Source organism: Artemia sp. Qi Xiang Cuo, chromosome 5 (genome assembly GCF_049724085.1).
Source record: "Artemia sp. Qi Xiang Cuo chromosome 5, ASM4972408v1, whole genome shotgun sequence".
Classification (NCBI taxonomy): Eukaryota; Metazoa; Arthropoda; class Branchiopoda; order Anostraca; family Artemiidae; genus Artemia; species Artemia sp. Qi Xiang Cuo.
The window spans coordinates 30297356-30319330 of NC_142798.1; the positions used below are offsets into that span (position 1 = coordinate 30297356).

Below are 21975 nucleotides of genomic sequence, written 5' to 3' on the forward strand. Positions count from 1 at the left end.
GAAAATGTAAGTGTAAAAAGGTATACCACAACCATACACTTATGAAATATTCCAGCTCTTACCTTTCAAAGAATGAAATTAAAAATGAACTTTGAAAAATAAAGAAAATGTAAGAGTGAAAAGGAAAACCAAACACCGCTAAAATATTCCAACTCTTTCATTTCAATGAAAGAAATTCAAAATGAACTTTGAAAAATCAAGAAAATGTAACTGTGACAAGGTAAACCACAACCAAACACTATTGAAACATTCCAACTCTTGCATTTCAACGAAGGAAATTCAAAATGAACTTTGAAAATCAGACCTTTGGAGGGGGGAGGGGCCGGGGGGAGGGGGTCGTTCTGTGTCTCGATGCACAAAAAAAGTATAAAAAATGGGGGAGGGAAGGGGGAGGAGGAGGTGGGAGGAGGAGGAGGAGGAGGAGGAGGAGGAGGAGGAGGAGGGGAGGGAGGGGTTTGGGACCCCGTTGGTCCTTTGGGAGCTCGATGGCCCTTTGGGGGGCCCGGGGATGGCCTTTGGGGGTCTGGGTGGGCCTTTGGGGGCACCGGTGGCTCTTTGGGAGCCCGGGGGACCTTTGAGGACCGGGGGGAGGGCCTTTGGGGTCCGGGGTGCCCTTTGGGGGTCCGGGAGCCCTTTGAGGACCAGAGGAGGGCCTTTGAGGGTCTGAGGAGGGCGTTTGGGGGGCTGGGGCTCTATGGGAGCTTGGGGGGCCTTTGAGTACCGGGGGCTTCCTTCGGGGTTGTGTTGGGGCATCGGAACCCTTTGGGGTTGGGGTAAAGGACCTCACAACACTGTTCAAATGGAACTTGTGTATTATAACGACCACAGAGTTTCACCCTCAAATTCTCTTCTAAAACCTTTCCTAAAATCTTCTTTCAAAATGTCTCTAACTGTTTCGCCGAAATAATCCCATAAAATGGATAAAACGGTTTCGCCCAAATAATCCCTAAACGTAATTTCAGCGTGTTCCTTTTGTTTGGCATCTCTGCGCTAACGCATTTCAAATTTCTAGGAAACCCTTTCCTACGTTAATCTCTTCATCTCATAAATTTTCCTAGCTAAACTATTAGGGTTTCGTTAGAATATCAATTTATCTCTCCGACTTAAAGCTCCGTGAAGCCGTATTTAAAAATAGAATTTCTATCTCTTTAGACTCCCGCATAATTCCAAGATAACAAGTGATGTCAATTATAATTCCTGACACTAAAGATCAATGAAGCCCTATTTAAAAATAGAATATTAATTTTTCTCTCTGACCTAAAGAACGTTTATCCCTCAGACCTAAGATTAAAGAAGCCTTAATGTTTCTTAATTCTCCCCTTCGTGAATCAATAATTTCCCCTAGCGATTATGTAAATCAAGTTCACAGGTGCTACTCGTGACAGGACCACGTGGGTTTTGGTTTTGCAAGTGAGAAAGTTCCTGTTTTTCCAAGTGAGAAAATTCCTGTTTTTTCATTATCAGTGATAAAACCATACCCCACGTGGTCCTGTCACCCTGTTTTTCAAATTCTCACTTACAAAAACCATAAAACATCCATAATTTGATGTTGACATCCGAGAAAAACATCAAATAAATCGACCAACACACATAACCGTCCAAGAAAACAACCATAAATGTGAGAAAATTCCTGTTTTTCCATGTGAGAAAATTCCTGTTTTTTCATTCTCAGTGAGAAAACCATATAACAGAAATGAATTTCTGTTGAAATCAATAAATGTGACAATGTCCCTTTTCTTCAAATTCTCACTTACAAAAACCATTAAACATCCATTAAAAACATCAAATAAATCGACCAACACACATAACCATCCAAGAAAACATACATAAATGTGATAAAATTCCTGTTTTTTCATTCTCATTGACAAAAAAACCATAAACCACGTGGTTCTATGCCAATATATGGTGTTAAAAAAAGTTGTAGGTGGCAGCAGGGGTGAGTCGTCGCGCTGGTACCCCCATTTCTACTAACATGTAGCCGACCATTGTCATGTTGCAAAATAACTTTATCGTATCTATCAGCGTATTGTGGGCGTTTTTTTTTTTTTTTTTTTTTTTTTTTTTTTTTTTTTCAATGCTCGGCTCAAATGCATCAATTGTCATCAACAGAGCTCCTCCGAGAACATTTTATTCGGATCCCGTAGTTCATAATACACTAAGCCGAGCTGATGATGATGTCGATGAAGTCGTCAATGACGTCAAGTATGAGGCATGGCCGGGGCACCTATGCGTTGCCTGACGTTTTGTATTATCGCAATGGTTCCACTTTTCATGGCCTGTCGCAATTTGATACAGAAAAACTTTCTTTTTAGCCGTTGAAGCAGATGTTTGCACGTGAAAAACGGCATTCAATTTACATGACACCCAATTTCTTACTTTCGGATCATTCCCATTGCTTTTAAACGACGGGAAATTGGTTCATGAGGGACTTCAAGTGTTTTTGTAAGTTCTTCTTTTCGCCTTTGTGACGCGTCTTCATGGAGCACTAACTCAAATTCCTCATCTTCAAAGTTTTTTGGTGCTCCAGCACCAGGTCAAAAGTGCCACTTTTAAACTTTGCAAACCCCTTCCAACACATTTGTTCAGCAAAAGCATTCACTAAAATACGATGGCTTTTGGAGGCCTTTTTTTTTACATTGAATTAATGAAGTAAAATACACGTTTCGAGACGATTGAGAAAAGAAGTTTTTTTGTCCCTTATTTTAGCACTGTTTTTTTTTTTACTGAGGAGAGAATGTCCCAAATCAAATTTTTCGTACGTTAGGTTCTTCTTGGCCCAAGGATTTATGGCCTTAAGTTTCAAACTGGCTTGAGAAAAAAAATCTGGCCCATTTCCTGCCCCCCTACACAAAAAACTCTCCATTCTCTTGACCCAGGGGACGATTCTTGAAAGTCTCGAGCCAATCATACAAACAACATCAAACGCCCCCCCCCCATATTTTCCATTATAAACCTATTTGTAAACAAGTAGGAATTTGCAATATTTAAGGCAAATTCCCTTGCCCCTGAGCTGTGGAAGGTTATGTCATCCCTAGAGCCAAATTTACTGACCTCTCGACTATTTTGGTCAAAATTAATATTACAAAGTTTTTATGGGATGTCTTAGAGGGTTACAGAGGGTGAGGAAAATTGATAGTAAAAAAGGAAGGGGATTGATCGTCTTCCAACCACCTTTGGCTCTTAAGAGAGGCACTAGAACTTCGAATTTCAAGTAAAATGAGTCCCCTCCAAATTTTCTACAACTACTCCTTCAATACAACGCGGTAGGAGAAGCTAAGATAAAATAATAAATATTAAAAAAACGGTACATGACACTTTTCTTAGGCACAGACGCACGCAGCAGTATATCTAGATACAAGGTTCTTGAAAGTCCGATAAAAATAAGCGTTAGCGGATATCAGTAAATTGAATATTGAAACAGACCCCCAGAATTTTTTTTTGAAAATTAGAACTAAAAAATTAATGTATTTTTCACAATCTATTTTGAAATAGATAATTGAAACTGACAACCTTAGAAGAGCTCCAGCTCAATAGCAAAGCCAGGATTGTATTCAAGAGGGGTTTATTGTCGTAATAAGGTCGGGGCTAAATAGACCTTACGATGCAATCAAACTATTCCAGAAAAACGGCAATTTAATCAAAATAAAATCATAAAGTTGACCCGAAGACCTCAAGAGCACTTGCAAGACTTTTCTACAAGGTAAAAAATTGCAACTCATTTTGGGTAGCCGCAAATCAGGAAGTGTATCTGCTTAGAGTTTAAATAGTCACAACGTAGGCAGTAGACAGAATTTTGACAATAAGATGTTGTAAAAACTCATTCAGAAATGACCAGTTAGAGGTTTTCGGAGGTGTTTCTTGACTTTCCTCCAAACTACATCCAAACAAAGGGTCAAAGTCACATCGGGGTAGGGGTAAGATTGGGGAAAACTTTTTTCTAACCTTTCATTAGTCATAAAATACACAGTAGTCTACACTTTGACAATGACATTTTGTAGAAATTCTTGTACAAATGATCATTTCACATCTTCAGATGACAGGCACATCTTTTCTTTAATCTAATGCTACGCTTCTAATTCATTTTGGAGTTGAGATTAAGCTAGGTAAAGAGTTACTAAATGGCCTACATATTATAAAAGCTGGTTAACTGAACTCATTCACAGTCGCTTGAACTGAAAATCTAAATTTACTAGGCAAGAAAACTTTTTTTCATAACTGCGAGACATGGAATCCAAAGGGGAAAGATATTCACGATCTGACTGCATTTGATCAATGCTGCATGGAGAAGATTCTCGCCGTTGGTCTGAGAGATAGAAAACAGATGTAATCGACAATGATTAAAATTCACCTTTATCGACAACGTGCAAAGCTAAGGTTCATCAATGGGGGCTTCTTGAGAAGGACTGAAACAGCAAACAGTATCCTCTATGTTTGCTGCATACATGACGTTTAAATTTAGAAGAATCAGGGTGGATTTCTGTCTCCCCCCCTCCCCCGAGAAACACCCTAATGCTTATTCAATAAATATTAGTTTCCAGCTAAACCAGAAAAACTATAGTTAGTATTGACTAGGCTTAGAAACTAAGATTATGCAAAATACCATCGGCGTTAAATGTATAAAAAATTAAATAAAAAAAACAAGTTTTTTAAACTGAAAGTAAGGAGCGACATTAAAACTTAAAACGAACAGAAATTATTCCGTATATAAAAGAGGCTGTCCCCTCCTCAACGCTTCGCTCTTTACGCTAAAGTTTTTTATTGTTTTAAAAAATAAAGTTATGAGACAAAGTCAAACTTAAGCGTAAAGAGCGAGGCGTTGAGGAGGGGACAGCCCCTTTCATATACGGAATAATTTCTGTTCGTTTTAAGTTTTAATGTCGCTCCTTACTTTCAGTTTAAAAAACTTGTTTTTTTTATTTAATTTCTGATCGTTTATTAGTTAATGCAACTTTTATTTTGGCTTACCGTCATTGAATAAGTAAACAAAATTTGCATAAAAATTTTACTTTTCTTTCGCTAAATGGATGTCTCTAAATTTGGTTATGACGTAATTTACAAATTAACTTACGCAACTAACTTCTATATTCGTATATTTTTCTTCTAGTAAAAAATACAAAGTTGCAGATTTTTGCAGATATGAGCTTGAAATCTATGTAACAGGGTTTTCTGATATGCTGAATGGTGTGATTTTTATTAAAATTCTTTCACTTGTAGGGGATGTTTCCCCCTCTTTAAAAAATCGGGTAAATTTTCTCAGGCTCGTAGCCTTTGATGAGTAATACTAAACTTAATAAAATTTATATATTTAGAATCAGCATTATAAACCCCTTCTTTTGATACATTTATTGACATCAAAATTCCGATTTTAAAAGTTTCGATCACTATTGAGCCGTATCGCTTGTTTTTTTATTGTTTTTTTTTTATTACGTATATGTTATTACGTATATGAGGGGGTTATCCCCTTAGTTAATACCTCGCGCTTTACGTTAAAAGTTAAAAACAAATTTAATTCACAAACCCATGAATCACAAAGGCCGTTTAGTTAGAATAGATAGCTCTTTTGAAAGCACTAAAAAAAACTGTAGCGTTAAGAGCGAGGTATTGACTTGGGGGAGAATCCCCTCATATACGTTATAATTTCTGTTCATTTTAAGTTCTAATGTTGCTTCTTATTTTCAGTTGAAAAAAACTTGTTTTTTTTTAATTTAATTTCTGATCGTTTTTTAAATAATGCTTGGAAATCCGGCGCCCCCTTAATAGAAATGTCCCCTGCGCCAAAGAAACTACCTCCACGGAAAGATTATCCCAAGTAACCCCCTCCTGCAGCCCCATCCTCCAGAAAAAATCCTTCCTGAAAATGTCTGTATACTTCCCAATAACCAATAAATAACGCTGGCAAGTCCGGCGCCCCCTTCATGGCAATTTCCCTTCCCCCATGAAAACTTCCTTCATGGACCGAGCCTCCAACATCACCCCCGACCCATCCCCCCCCCCTCACTACCAGAAAAAAACCCTCCTGAAAACGTCTGTATACTTCCCAATAACCAATACTATATTTTGACATTGGGTAAAGTTCATAACTTTTAGCCCTCCCCCCGGGGACTTTGGGGGATTAAGTCATCCTAAAAGACATCTTTATCATATTTTTGACCATGCTGAACAAAATGGCTATCTTAAAATTTTGATCGGATGACTTTGGGAAAAAAATGAGCGTGGGAGGGGGGCTAGATGCCCACTAATTTTTCTCGTTACTTAAAAAGGGAACTAAAACTTTTAATTTCCCTTCAAATAAGCCCTATCGCGATATTCTAGGACCACTAGGTCAATACCATCACCCCTGGGAAAAAAAAACGAATAAACACACATCCGTGATCTTTCTTATGGCAAAAAATACTAAGTTCCACATTTTTGTAGATAGGAGCTTGAAACCTGTACAGTAGGGTTCTCTGATACGCTGAATATGATGGTGCGATTTTCATTAAGGTTCTATAACTTTTAGGGGGTTTTTCCCCCTTTTTTTGAAAATCAGCCAAATTTTCTCAGGCACGTAACTTTTGATGGGTAGCACTAAACTTGATGAAAATTATATATTTGAAATCAGCATTGAAATATGATTCTTTTGATGTATCTATTGGTATCAAAACCCGTTTTCTAGAGTTTCGGTTACCATTGAGCCGGGTCGCTCCTTACTTACAGTTCGTTACCACGAACTGTTTGATACTAATAATAGTATGTATCTACTTATTCTTGAAAGTAATCACTATCTGGAGCATTTTGGAGGTTTCATAAAATAATAGATTTTCATCACGATATACCACAACTATTGTGACACAAAACATTTGGACAAGATCAAATTATTTTCGAAGTCCAGTTACTCCTTTGAGGCAGAGCTAGACTTAGTTTTTTTCTCGGGGGGAGGGGCAAATGTAGATTTTGTCACCCCTTGGCGCACCATCAATACTGTAAAAAACACAATTTGTGCCTATAAATATTACAATTTGAGCTTGTTTTACCCAATCGGGGCACCTGATTTCCCTATCCCCCCCCCCCTAGATCCGGCCCTGATTTGAGTCTTAGCGAAAATAAGCTAAGGCTACTAATACTTCTTTAGCATAACTAAAATAGGAATGACGGTCCAAAACTCAATGTAGCCAAGGTTTTCTGTACTTTGAAATTAGGGTTTAGTGACAATTTACAAAATCTGTTGCGACTTGCACTGAATCTTGGAAAAATATAGATCATGGCTTTTGACTCCGACAGACAAGAACACTGAACAGACGAAGAACAATCTCGCGCTTACATCTAATATGACAAATAAAAGAAGGGGAAATAATTCAATGATTCTAAACCAAGAGCACCCAGCAACCAAGGTTTTGATACCTTTGTTCTTAATAACAAATTTAAGTTTTCACAACAGCAACTTTTTACTTAAGAACTTGAACAAAATTCATTTTCTGATTAAAGCACGATCCAAACTTCACGAAGAGACATTCAAAGACTAAAAGGATATAAAAGAGCACTTGTTCGAAAGGCAGCTTATCAACTATTCCAAAAACCAATCTTTTCTCCATTTTGGCAGAGGAAACATAAAATTTCTTGGGGATTGCGAAAAACCAGGAAAAGCCTTTAATTAGTTATTTGATTAAGACAAATATTAATTGTCAAAGTCCACGACGTGTTTGGTTAATAGACATGAAAACTGCTTTTAACTTTTAGAATATAGTGGAGCAACGTATCCCTGGATTGTTTGATCAGAAATAGATCCCGAAATACCAGTGCCAAATTGTAATCGCGAAGCCATCTTCCAATAAGAGAACAAGGAGACAGCTTGGCCCTAAGCCAAGTGAAAGCACTCCCTCAATAGCCGGCTGGGCTAAACTGAAGAGGGGGACTTTTCGTTAACTCAAGATGGAACCGAGTCAGTCTACAGCCCAAATTAGAGCCCAGGAAGATATTTTCAAGTTTTACCATCTGCCGTTTCCTGCTTCTAAGGCTTTGATCACTACAAGGCTACCGACAAGAGTGACTTCCAGTCAACAAAGACTTGTCGAAATAGATTCATCTTGGCAATTATGCAGCACACTTGATAATTATAGGTAAATTTAGAAAACAACATGACGATAAGTTGCCAAGTGTGAATCTTTATGAACGAAGCGGGTCAATCCTCCCTCCCTATATGTGTCACTTACCCGTTAAAGTCCACAATCCAATAGGTCACCACAAAGGCTTATGTGACTTAAGCACGTCCTTTAAGTGGACGGGGAAAATACACATTAAAAGTTTTAGTTGTAGAGGCAAGGTAGTAAGAGAAAGACAATGCGCCTCCGATTAAAACGGATTTAAATATTGGGCCTAAGCCAAGCATTGGGCCTCTTAACGCTGAAACAACTTAATAGTAGTTGCAGTAATTGTGCAGGATCTGGGTTTAGGTTTCCTGTGAAAAAATATTGGTATGTGATTTTACTGCATTCCTACTGTTTCAATATTTCAACGTAAGACGGCGATTTTTCCCATCAGCAAATAGCTGAGATTCATCTTTATCCATCTAATGAATTACGTTTTTTTGATTTACCAATCATTTTATTTAAAAATACGATAAAAAGTAGATGGAACGTAGAAAATAGAAAAACTTTCTATTTTTTTTAAAATAAGTTTAGATCATTCTCTAAGGAAAAAAAAACAAGTAATATCATAATTCTGGTTCGGCGAATGGACATATCTGAAATAATGAATCAATGGAACCAGTACCTTGTACTTTCGGTATCATTTACAGAGTAGGCTCGTCGTAAAATTGCGTGTTGTACAGGGAACATAGGAATTATTCGAGTTTCAGGGTTATTTTTACCCATTTATTATTCAGGAAAAAAAGACTAAAGTCTTAGCTATGTACCTATGCTGTTGCCTTCTTAAAGAAGTTTTAGTTACCATGGCAATAACCTTTCCTCTAAATAAGAGTAGTTGACATTTAATTTAAAAGTTCTTTTCCTGCTCTGGTAACAACTATTATGTTTTACTTGGTTGAAAAAAAAAGGAAAAAAAATAAGATTAATAGCAATTTTTTAGATAAATAGATCCATTAAGAGAAATTTTCCGATACAGGACCTGTTTTATTTCAGACAAGTTATCAACTTATTTTAAATATAGGAAAAAGAAAAAAAGAAGAGGACAACGGTGGACAACGTTGAATTTAATAGCAACATAAATTAATGCCTACTTTTAGCAACTTTTACTTCCCGGTCATCAAATTCTCATTCTCTAAAATTAAAAGTTTCTCATTCTCTGAAATTAAAAGTTGTTAAGTGTTAATTCAGAAATTTTCTTACTGCTCTGACAGCAGCTATTACAGCTTCACCAGCTAGAAAAGAAGAAGAAGAAGGAAAGCATTTTAAAGAATAAAATAAGATTATTAGTAGTAGAGCGTACCCGCACGTTCGCACCACTGTGCTATTCGGCACTGAATAGGAACTTACCTGGGTCCCAGCCCGTACAGGTTTTCCTGGGAATGAGGCTATTCCCATATGAGGCAATGAGGGAATGAGGCAGCTGATAAAATGGCGAAATGTGCTAGTACCAACGGTGAAATTTTAAAGGTAAGTTTATCTATAAGTGAGTATATTCAGGGTTATGAGGCCCACTCAGCAGAGGATGAGAAAGCTGATTTTTCAAGAAGTTCTTCAAACACCATCTTTGATCTATACGATTTTAAGCCTCCCCAATTGGACTTTATTCACAGTGAAAGGAAAATTGCAACAACAATATTTTAAATCAGATCTGGCCACGCAAAAGTAAATGCTATTCTGTTTAAGTGGAATTTGGTTGATCCCGCAAATTTTAGTATACGTAATGTATACGAAGATATCTGCCATGTTATAATGTCCGGCAAAAAATATGATGTCCAGCGTGAAATATTAAGAAGAAAACTTGTAAAGCTATTTGGTGTCTTTACTTTTCGTACAGTAATTGGCAATTCTTCAGCTCCACCACGGGCGCATAAGATAACCGTGTCTGCACTGGGAGGTTTTATTAGAAGTACAAGTTTAAATGGTGAGCTGTAGCAGTGCTACACATGCCGTAAAAACTGAAATACTATATTAATGTTTGTAACATATTTATAATTGTAATGTGTATCATATGTAAAACTGATGTAAGTTGTAATGTCTATCTCTTGACTATAATTGTTTTTTGGAATAATTGAGGCGGTCTGAAGTAAGTGGTCAAATTAGTGCAGAAAATAGTTTCTGCATTAGACATCGGATAAATAGAAATTAATCCAGTGAAGTGATTCACCCCCACCCAAAGTAGACATCGTCTGTAAAACCCCTTATAATAATTGCTGAACCAAGTGACCAAAATTTGTTCAGTTCTCTATTCTAAGATAACTACCCACTGTCTGTGGAAAAGATCGATACATACGTGACGGAGCTGATTCATGCTTCAATAACGTTGAAAGTATCAACAACAACAACACAAAACATAATAAAAAGACCCCCTCCAACTCCAACTGGTATTAAAATGATTGAAAACAATAAGGCTTCAGGCACTAATAATATGGTAAATAATTTTGGGAAATATGGTAGTTACGAGTGGTGATAAGGCATTAAAAACTGTGAATATGTTTTTAGATAACAGGGAGGTACATAATGAATTTCGAAAAACTTTTATCAAACCCTTTTATGCAATAGATGATAGGACTGAATTTAGCAATTACAGAGGTATTAGCTTGATTTCGTTGGGAAGCAAATTAGTTAGGTTATAATAATAATAATTTATTTGTGCCCGCTTATACAAAAAAAAAAGGAAAGCGGAGTGTTGAAGTGTTAAACAAAAACACTTCAACACCAAAGAATAAACTCAAACAACAACATTTTAATTCGCACTCGTAGATAAGGTGTAGGGGCAGAAATTCGCACAAAGTTTCCATTGTCCTTTTTTCGGCGTTTCTTTCGGAGGATGGCATAATGTCAGTTGGGTCAACCACATTTTGGGAACGCAGGATGAATGTGTTTCTTTCACGGAGCGGATACCTAAGTAAAAACTCTAGATATTTGCAACAGATTGAGCGGAGTTTTATTCTATCACTTTGGGTGAACCAATCCCACAATGGCAATACATAGAGCTGTTGAGAAAAAGCAACTGCTGCATAAATCTTTGCAAGAATCTTCCTGTTCAGGCTAAACTTCAAAGAGACAAGTTTATCGTAACTTGATCGAATACTTTTGGATATTTTATCTATTATCAATAAACGTGAACTTCTTATATCTTGACCGTACGTTATTCCCAGATACTTCATAGAGTTTCCCCAAAAAAGTTTCTCTCATCCCACCTTTACATTTGTATTTTCACTGCATAGTTGCTTTCTTGCCGAAGAAGTAAATTCCAGAAACTCAGTCTTAAGTGCGTTAACTCGTAAACCAATACTTTCATATCCAGTAATCAGGCGTTCAATATTTCCTTGCAGAGAAACAAGATTGCAACTTAGCATTAGCAGGTCATCCACGGACGAAAGCAGGCTAAGGTCGCAGAGATTGATGCTAAACCCTCCGGCAATATTTTTTGTTATTCCAGATGTCAGGGTGTTAAACAGGATAGGGCTTAAAACAGATCCTTGTCGAAGACATCGGAAGAGTCTGATCAGTCTACTCAGAAGACCCCCGGCCAGTTTAACTTTCACAAAACTCCTTGAATACCAATACGACAAAAGTGCTACAACATGTGCACTAACCCCACATTCAAGTAACTTTAGAAGTACCTGGGACTGCACAACCGAGTTAAAGGCAGCGAAATATCTACACTGCACATGAGGAGGGAAGATTTGACTAAGAAATGTCGTAGATAAAGTTTTAAGAGAAGAACAATGTGGTTCCAGGAAGGAGAAAGGATGCCTCGACCAAATTTTCCCTCTTAGATTGACTGTTGGCAAGTGTCTGAGCGATCCTCAGTTTTATAGAACAAGAACATGTATTTCATAAAGCTGATAGAAAAATTTTAGTGAAGTTCCTGTCCCTGTATGGTATACCAGATAAGTAAATTGCAGGAGAATAAATTTCTTCCTTTGAGGCAGGAAGCAAAGTTAGCATGTGATTTCGTGTGACATCAAGAATTTAGAAAGGGCTTTGAGCTATCCCATTTCTTTAGATGGACTTTGTTCTAAGTAAAGCACCAAATGCTATGAGAGAACATAGTATTTACTGGGAATGTAAGATTCTCCTAGGCATGGACATGAAGATTATTTACCGTAAGTACCCTAGTTAGCGAAATGAGAGACAATTTAGAGGTTTTGAGAGTTCATAGTGCAGTAATAGATTTGAAAATAAATCTTAGTAAGATTAAGCAGCATAAAACAGGAATTACTGAGCACGAAGCGGCGTCTGTAAGTAACAAGAAGATCAATCCGAAATGTAGCCTTGTTTATCTAGGTAATATTACCGTATTAGTGAAGATGGTGGAAGCAGCGAAAATGTAAAAAGTAGAATAGGCAAGGCGTAAGGTTTTTTTCTGTATTTGGGAAAAACGTTGAAGAATAGGAAGACGAATCTTAAACTAAGATTACGAAAATAGACGTCGCAGTAATGACAATGGGCACTTTCAAAGGTTGTCGAGCTGATATACTAAATGTTTTCCACATTTATTTTACGGGCAGGGCTTGGAAGAACGAGGAACAATACAGTTTGGGAACAGGATGAATAGAAGTCACAAGGAGGGATTTGAGGCAAGCAGAAGCTTTATGAGATGAGGTAAAGAATGAAGCTCTGAACAAATTAGACTAAAGAAGGAGCATGCGCAGCAGAGTTGGCCTTAAACGGTTTAGTGTTGCTATTAGTTGGGAGTAGCAGTAGCATTAGTTTTTAAGCCTTCTTTGATTTCAATTTTTTTTTACTTATTTATATTGCCAGAAAAAAACGCTAAATTTATGACAAGATATATTATTGCCATCTACTACAATGACAACAACCTTTCTTATTTTAAATAATGCCACCTAAATAAGCACCCCCCCCCCCTCCAATTTTCTTCAAATCCCCATATAGTCCAAAATTTGATTTTCTATCGTTATAATATGAGCAATTCAATATACTAGATTTCAATTGGTACATCAAACTTTTAGTCGTCCTACATCTAAAACTACTGTATTGAGCTAAAGAGGCGGTAAGCAAAATTCTTAAAAATAGTTGTACTGAGCTCTAAGCAAAAACGATTTACATGCATAATATTTAGTTGTATAGTATTATCCATCTAACAATTTTTCAACAAAATAGATTCTCCAGGTAAAAAGTTTCAGAGGTTTAATGAAAAGGCCTCATTTGTAAAGGATATGAGAAGTGAGCCCCCATTCCAAAACTACATAGTTTCATTTGTGTTTCCCCTATAATCTCGTATATTCATAGTATAATTCGTCTCTTTTATTGTAGTTTTTCGAATTTGGCCTCCTTCCCATCCACAAATCAATATCTTAATTGTGCTTTTACTGAGCTGTAAATTCTGTGATTTAACCAAAATAATATAGATCATGGTTTTGGCAGAAAAGTGCATATATAATGGTACACATAGGCAACATTTTTGGCGGACGAAGGAAACAGGCATCCCAGAACTCTGCTTAGGGAGCCACATCTGAACATCCTTTTTCATTCTTTTAATAAAAAAATTTTACCCAAGCTTCATCAAAGCTAAAAAACTTATTTCTGGCACACCTCAAAGTCTCGCAAAGTCATCTCAAGAGAGGCAATCTACTTATACAACGGCTTTTGGTGAAAACTCTCAATTTGGAATAGGACTAGTTAGTATTCAATTATTCAATCATTATTCAATAAGCATTGAACTAATTAAACACAATTCCTCGGCCTCCTATATATCCTTCAAAGTATTACTATCGACAAAAACCAAGAAGAAATATAAATTTAACTAGTTCACATACATAACATCCATATTAATTTTATTTAGACATGGGTCTACAGCCCAGGTAAGAAGGACCCCTGATTCTTTACGGATTTGCTAGAAATTCGCTTTAAATGTGTCTGTGGATGCGCGTAAAGCATTTACGTCTAAAACCAGCGACTTTATCAGAATACCCAGGGGGGGAGGATTGGCGGGGGTGGGGCCTCTGCCTCCTAGATTTTGAAAAATACTTTTTTAACGGATATTTTTATTGAAAATACCTTTTTTGGTATTTCGTTCAAAAATTAAAAAAATGACAACTTTGCCTTCTCTTCGGGCATTGACAGATACATTTTGCCCTGCATCTTGCTGCAATTTCACGAGATTGAGGACATTAATTTTGCAGTAAGACTATTACAAATGGTAACTGATCAATAAATATGTCTAATAAACATGATGTCTCAATATTACGAAAGAAAACATCCTATGAGAAAATCTCCATCACGGGATTATCTCCAATCAAATAGGATACTAGGTGTAATCCAAGTAAATTATGCTTTCAGTTTAAATCCAAATTTAGGTAAATTGTAATCAAGCTTGTTTTGAATCACTCTCGGCAATGCCGCACTATCTTCTAATTCTTCTAGGCAATGCCGCACTATCACTGACATAAGTAGTTTGTAAATTCGATTTTACCCATATTATAACGTCAAAGGATAACTCTGTTATCAGTTTTCAATATCCGAACTGCCAATAAAAATCGAATAATATTCAAAATCAATAGCAAAAGTAAAATGTCTGAAAGGAAATCCAAAGGTAATAAACAATGCTAATATGTGCTTTTATTAGCCTATACTCTTCGATCGCAATGTCAAACGTTTTTTTTTCCCCAAGATCCCGAAATCAGGATTGAAATCCCACGATCTTGGGAAAAACACTAAGGAACGGCAGCCCTGATTTAATATACTTAGGTCGAACGCTTCATATACAAGAAGGCTCCATGCTGTTCTAAGTCTACCGAATTTTAAGACTACCGTGACTGCTGATTTTTTTTCCGTTTTTTATTCGTTCTTTTTCTCTTGTTTTTGTGATATTTGATTATATTTTTTTTCGGTTGTAAAATTTTTAGTCAAAAAGGATGCAGCATGTCACCAACGATGATGAATTTTTAGTGTAGTGACATATTAACTAATAGGGACATGTGCCACAAATAGCTGAGAGCTTGTACAGTTTTTTCTGGGATGGCATGAAGGGCAAGATACTTTAAAGAGTATTTCAGGCTTAGATATCAGGAATTTTTCATTTTTCCTCGTAAATAAAAAGGTCCCAGTACAATGTTCGGTTTTTTTTTGTATGATTAATTAGGATTACAGCTAATTATGATTAATTACAAACAAATCGATATTACCTTTAGAACAATACGATAGTCAACAGTGGGTGTTCTTCCAGTCCAAATAGCAAATTTGGCCTCGTCCCCTTCAATATGCTCGGTAACTCCTAGTTCCGATGTCTGAAAAAAGAAAGAGATTCAATTAAACAAAATAAACACATGGATAGTTTCATTCAGATCGCGAAAAACGTTCGACCTGACATGCTGGCAAATCGCCTGTAAAAATTCTCCTAAAAATTAGGGACCAGACGATAAACACTTTCTAAAGCAGGTGTGTTTTCTCTTTCCAGATAATTTATGTTCTCTCTAGTGCGTTTAGATATGTCACTAGAGACAGTGAATTAATTGCTCCTGGTAGGTAAGGCGGATTAAAAAGTTGGGAAACAGATAAACAAAATAATTATAATATTATATATATTATAACATTATTAAGTCAGATATAAAGAAAAATAATCAAACATATAACTTCTTATTTAACGGCCTTAACTTCTAAGATCAGATTAAATTCTCCTTTACCGGTTTCAAGTTTAAATTAAATATTAGTCAATTAATGCTTATTAAATATAAGCGAATAATAGTTAATTAATAAGCAAAAACAAATAAAACTATTTGGAAAAGGGGCACAGCATCAGGTTTTAAACCTCGGGTTTTAATTACGAAGAGATTTTCGAATTTATTTATTCTGACGAATGATGTAAAGTAAATTTCTCCTTAAAAGTTTCAGCAATAAATATTAGTATGATGCGAAAAATCAAGTATATCTTCCCGGGAGTGGTGTCGAGGATGTTATATTTTTTCTCTACTATGATGTTTTTTGTTAAAAAAAAAAGTTTTTTACCAAAGGAAGGAGCGACATTAAAACTTAAAAAGAAGAAAAATTATTCCGCATATGAATGGAGTTTCCCCCTCCTCAAAACCTCGCTCTTTATGTAAAAGTTTTATAAATTTTAAACCACCATTGTTTCAGGAATCGTTCTTAAAGAATTAGGACAAAAAGTCAAAACTTCAGCTTAAAGAGTTATATTTTCAGAAGGAGGCAACCCCCTTCATATACAAAATAATCTCTGTTCGTGTTAAGTTTTAATGTTGCTCCTTACTTTCAGTAAAAAAAAACTTTTTTTATATTTAATTTCTGAATGTTTATCAATTAATGCATGCCATGTTGAAGGAATATGTCACCTAAATAATTTGTTGGAAAAATTGTTAGATATCAATTTGTATTTAGAGGGCGCAACAGAGCCCGGTGCCATTTCAAGAGTAAAAGACAGCTAGTGCAAATAAAGGTTGAATTACTGAGGAATATCGAGATAGATTTAGTGAGGATAGCCATAAGCTCTATTTTGTGACATTTAGGATGCACCCCCCCCCCCCCCGTGGAAATTCTATCAAGACAGTTGTATCCTCGCTAAAAATCCCCCCCCCCCTGTAAAATGTCTTGGGGACAATTCAGCCTAAAAATTCTTCTTAGCATACTTTCATTTGAAAAAAGACTAATTTCTAATCGGTTTCTCAATCACCCTGGAAATGCCGCCTTCCGTGGAAATTTTTTCCCGGAAACCAAAGTACGCGGAAAATAGCCACCGGATAATTCCCGCGGAACATCTCCACATGCAAAATTGAGTTAGCAAAGAGAATGTAAGACAATGAAAAAGAATTTCATATAGGAATTCAGTCAAATTTCCCCAGTGAAAAATTTTCCCTGAAAAATTCATCCCAAGGAAAGTTGCCTCCCCAATGATGATCCTCCCATCGGAAATTCACCCCAAGCACACACACCCCCCCCACGGAAAAATATCTGTGTACTTCCCTATGACAAATACTATACGTAAACAATGGGCAAATTTCTTAACTTACAGGCCTCTGCCCACAAACTGCGGGGGGTCATTTTACCCCTAAATTCATAGTTATTTGACTTTTCAACTATACTGATCAAAACGGCTATCTGAAAATCTTGATCAGATAACTTTGGGGAGAAAAGGGGCGTGGGAAAGGGGCCAGTTGCCCTCCAATCTTTTTGATCACTCAAAAAGGCCACTAGAACTTTTAATTTCTGTTCGAATGCACCCTCTCCTAATCTTCTAGGACTATTGTTTCGATAAAATCACCCAAAAAAAAGAAAAAAAAAGAAGAAGAAAAACAAAGAAAAAAAACTATCCATGGTCTGTCTTCTCCCAAAAATAGCAAAATTCCACATTTTCGTATATAGGAGCATGAAACTTCTACAGTAGGGTTCTCTGGTACGCTGATGGTGTGATTTTCATTAAGATTCCTAGTATTTTAGGGGGTGTTCCCCTCCTATTCCAAAAATCGGGTGAATTTTCTCGGGCTCGTAATTTCTGATGTGTAACACTAAACTTGATAAATATTGTATATTTAGAATCAGCATAATAAGCTGATTCTCGTGATGCATCCATTAATACCAAATTTTGGAGTTTTGTTATTTAGAGTTTCAGTTACTATTGAGCCAAATCACTCCTTACTTACAGTTCGTTACCACGAACTGTTTGATTGTCAAATTTATTACTTAAGTTTAAAATTGACACTTCCAGATTGTTTTGCAACTTATTTTAAAGCAAATTCAAATGAGTGTAGTACACTGAATTTTACAAAACTAATGAAGCCGAAGAGTGTGAGGAGGATATCATTATTTTCTACCCATCGTACCGGAATGAACTTCCAGATGAATTGAAGTCAATGGAAGAAGTAAGGGATTTTTATGCTTTGTAGAAACGATTATGTTTATAGAAACGACTGAGGGGGAGAGAAGAAGGATGGGGGTAATATAATTTGTGTTGTTGTTTATTTTGCATACCGGTTTTAACTAATAATAAACAAATAAAACCATTAAAAGTAAAAAGTAGTTAATACTAGAGGTCAGGTACATAAAAAATATCAGCCGTGAATCATTTAAAAAAGAAACATTAAACGGTTAACTTATCTAGTAACACAGAAAGCGGGAAAAAAATGACTTTTTGTTCAAGATTCTTACTAAATATAATTACCACTAACGTTGAAATTGGTTTGGATTATTGGTTGGAGATAGTGGTTGTCTCAGTTTTAACTCTTTGTAAATTAGGATCGTTTCATATCAACGAAGTTAGGAATATTCACGAATGAGCTTATCCAAACAGAAACTTACCATAAATCTATGCTTGTAAAGATATTTTGCTTTTCCGTTTGAATCCTTAGTTTCCTTGCTAAACAATAAATAAAGCTCAAAGAGAAATATATGACGCTCTCTGGCTTTTCGGATTATAGGCTTTGGATCCCATACCTGAAATTGAACATAAGGATTTGAATATTTAAATAGGAAAGGAAATGTCAACACGTGAAATACTTGGGACAGGAAGATTAGTTTGAAGAAATCTCGGAGGAGGTGGTGGGTGGGTGGAGTTCTGTGGGTGGGTGGAAGGAAAGGAGCAAGCAAATGCAAGATTGAAAGGACTTTTCAATATAGAGCCACCTTTTGTTACTCCAACCTAAAATTAACAAACATTTAACTGTAGCAAGCCAGGTTAGAAGGTTTTTCCATTCTAGCTTGATTATAGAAATATTTCAGCACCGCGCAAAAAGAAAAAATAAATTCCAGCTAGAAAATGCGACAATACTTTTTTTATATGTGAATGTTACTAGATGTCCGTATGTTGCTTAAGACTTAAAAAAACTGGTTATTTCAATCAAACAAAAATCTTAATTTGTATATTGTATGCATTCAGTTTATGCCATAAATTGCTACCAAAAATAGAGAGTGGCACATGAGTCAGTTTTTCATGAATATCTTTTCCTGAAATACTTTATATTTCAGATAATTAGTTTTGACTTTCTCTTTTAAGGATTATAAAATTAAACAGAGGGGAATTCAAATATGAGCAGAGAAAACCAAAGAAAAAGAAAAGGTAATGGAATTTTATTCGAAATGAACGCTCAATTATTGCAACAAAGAGATCTTGTACAGGTCATTCCATTGAGGCATCCTCAGACTAAACCCACAATAATTGACTTGATGAAGCGATTTCAAGAATATGGTTCTATTGGAGATGGGTCTCAACGTGGGCGAGACGGTTCAGTGCGTACGCCTATAAGTACTGAAAATACGCGGCATAGCATAGAGAACGATACATTCACATCCACAATAACGCGATGTTATATTTCATACATACTTTAAAATGAAATTCCAAACCTCTAACAAGGTAAAATGACTTTTTTTTAAGAAATTACATTCATTTACAAATACCTTTTTTTTTAAATTGTAAAGTTATTGGTGCGTGCTCCGCGAGTTATACAATATATATTAGGCCTAATACTAACTCTCACCGTCTTTATTTCCTGTTGTATTCCTCTTTCTTAAATCTTTAGTCAATAATATTTCATTGTCTGTTATTTCACTATAGTATTTCTTTATAGACATTATATTTCATATAGGAATCAAAATGAAATCCCAATCTTTAAATCACGTGATAAACAAAAATAAAATAACAAAGTACACTTACTGAAGCCAAGACAAATACGATTATTATAAAATTCAACACTTGCATCGTAGTTCAACAACAATCAGGGAAACCCGTTGGGTTGTGGATGGGGGTTCTTTCCATCCTTATAACCTACTACTAATATACATTTATAGTTAACTAATAAATACAAATTACAAAACTGAAAAAAAAATATAAATGAAAATAAATAAATAGATCAGATAAATAAAGTTTAATCTACATCATTAATAACTTCCCAGATGGTAACGTTTCAGCCTACTTCCTAACTGGCTAATAATATCTTCTACCCTTACACCTTCCGGGAGAGAATTTACGACAAGGGTATTTTATTTTGAAAATTGTAAGCTGACTTATGCGCCAACCTGAAGTGTCACACAAACTGTGCAATATAAATTATTCCAAATTCTGATTCTCCTTCTCTTTATTTTCCATTGTATCTCCTTTTTTTTTAACCTTTATTAGTTTATCTAATTAACAATCGCTATACCAAAAGCCAGAAGATATGACAATAACAATTCTTTAGCCTATATAGTAATGGTATTTCACGATACTTTTTTATTCCTTTTTCTTATTTGGTTTATGCCGTATATTGTCACCAATCTTCACAGAGCCAAAATAGCTATACAATGCAAAATACATAAAATCAATTATTGTTATCTTTATTTTATCTTTTTGGTTTCTTCCCCAATTTCTGTCCTTGGCATAATAAATTTTTTTTTTTGTTTTGGTTTCTTCCCCAATTTCTGTCCTTGGCATAATAAAAATATATTTTTTTTTTGGTTTCTTCCCCAATTTCTGTCCTTGGCATAATAAAAATATTTTTTTTTTTTTGGTTTCTTCCCCAGTTTCTGTCCTTGGCATAATAAATTTTTTTTTCATCATAGTCTGGCAAAGGCTAGACTCGTAAATCGGTACCTAATCTTACATATTAAAGTGGGTTTAATGTTTAACATACATCACTAATATTTCATGTCAAGGACTCGACAGTAAAATCTTCAAGATATAGCTTTCCTTTTCTTGGCTGAAACGAGAAATTGAGTAATAGGCTATCCCACCACGTTAACATCTGACGAATAAATATTCTCTCGTATGTTTCAGCCAAAAGATCAGTTTTTTAACGCTATCCTGGCTTCTCTTAACAATGGGCTTAAGTCTAGATATATGTTTCCTGGAGTAAATAATGAAAGAATATTTCTACAGCTATATTACCAAACAACACATATTTGTCCAAATTGCACGAGAGAGGAGAGAGAGTTGATCTCGCTTATTACGCGCAGAGCATATTCACCAATTTCTTCGACGCTATTTTTGCATTGTTTTCACGTATTCACAAGAATTACACAGTTACTCGAATAAACATGTCAATCAGAATTCTTGTTTCGTAAACAAGGAAAGTTAAAGCATAAATGTTTGTTATGTTTTCTTTCAATATTTAAAAAAATCAAGTAATAATTACACGAAGAATTGACAATAGCCTACCCTACTTAGCTGTTGCTATGCATATTGCTGTGGTATGTCATTGTAGACCATTTATTGCTTGGATTTATTAAGCGTAATTTTCTTTATCACTGTATAATTCTTTTCATGTTTATACGATCTTTTCTGTTATACTTTGGTAAGCACTGAACTGTTCCTGCTCGACAAGCGCACTCATTTAGTTGCATTTCTACATTATTTTCAAAATAAAAGTTAATGTAATGTCAGGGTTTCCACCAGTTCCGTTGTCTTTCTAATCAGCCGGATTACATGTCGATCTTTGTGGCTTAACAGCAAGCCAACCCCCCCCAAAAAAAAACTTTGCGAAAAATTCCAAAAATTTCACCATTTTCGCGCAACATTTAGTGCAAATTGTTTGCTACAATGTTGGCACAAAATCCAACTACAATACCAGAAAAGCCTCGTTTCCGTAAGGCGGTTTATGGAGAAAGCGGAAAACAAATCAACCAATGAAAAATGCAAATATATTTTTTGATTGAAAAACTAGTTTCCATTGGTTTATTTGTCTTCCGCTTTGTCCTCACAATGCCATATAAAAATAGTAATCAACTGGTTAACCCAGAGTTAAACTGAGTTACTTTGAAAATCCCTTGATGGCAAGGTGAAACTAAAATATCAGCGAGACTATTCCAAAGTCTAAAGTGATGTTAGTTATTATAATCAAGAAAAAATATTTTAATAAAAAGTTTTTTAAATGCACTAAAATTAGCTTGTCGGTAAACTATGAAA

At 35.6% G+C, this 21975-nt stretch overlaps 1 protein-coding gene across 2 annotated transcripts in view; it reads right to left on the minus strand.

Moving 5' to 3' along the window:
* Window positions 1-21975, minus strand: part of trio (trio Rho guanine nucleotide exchange factor) — a 456894-nt gene that overhangs the window by 275167 nt on the left and 159752 nt on the right. Inside the window, exons 26-27 of one of the 2 annotated variants that reach the window (XM_089089483.1) lie at window positions 18399-18533; window positions 15278-15379 (exon numbers count right to left, since the gene is read on the minus strand). In XM_089089483.1, coding sequence (XP_088945609.1) covers window positions 15278-15379; window positions 18399-18533 — 237 coding nt within the window. The remainder of the gene's footprint in view (window positions 1-15277; window positions 15380-18398; window positions 18534-21975) is intronic. The other variant, XM_089089484.1, reaches the window with a different exon arrangement.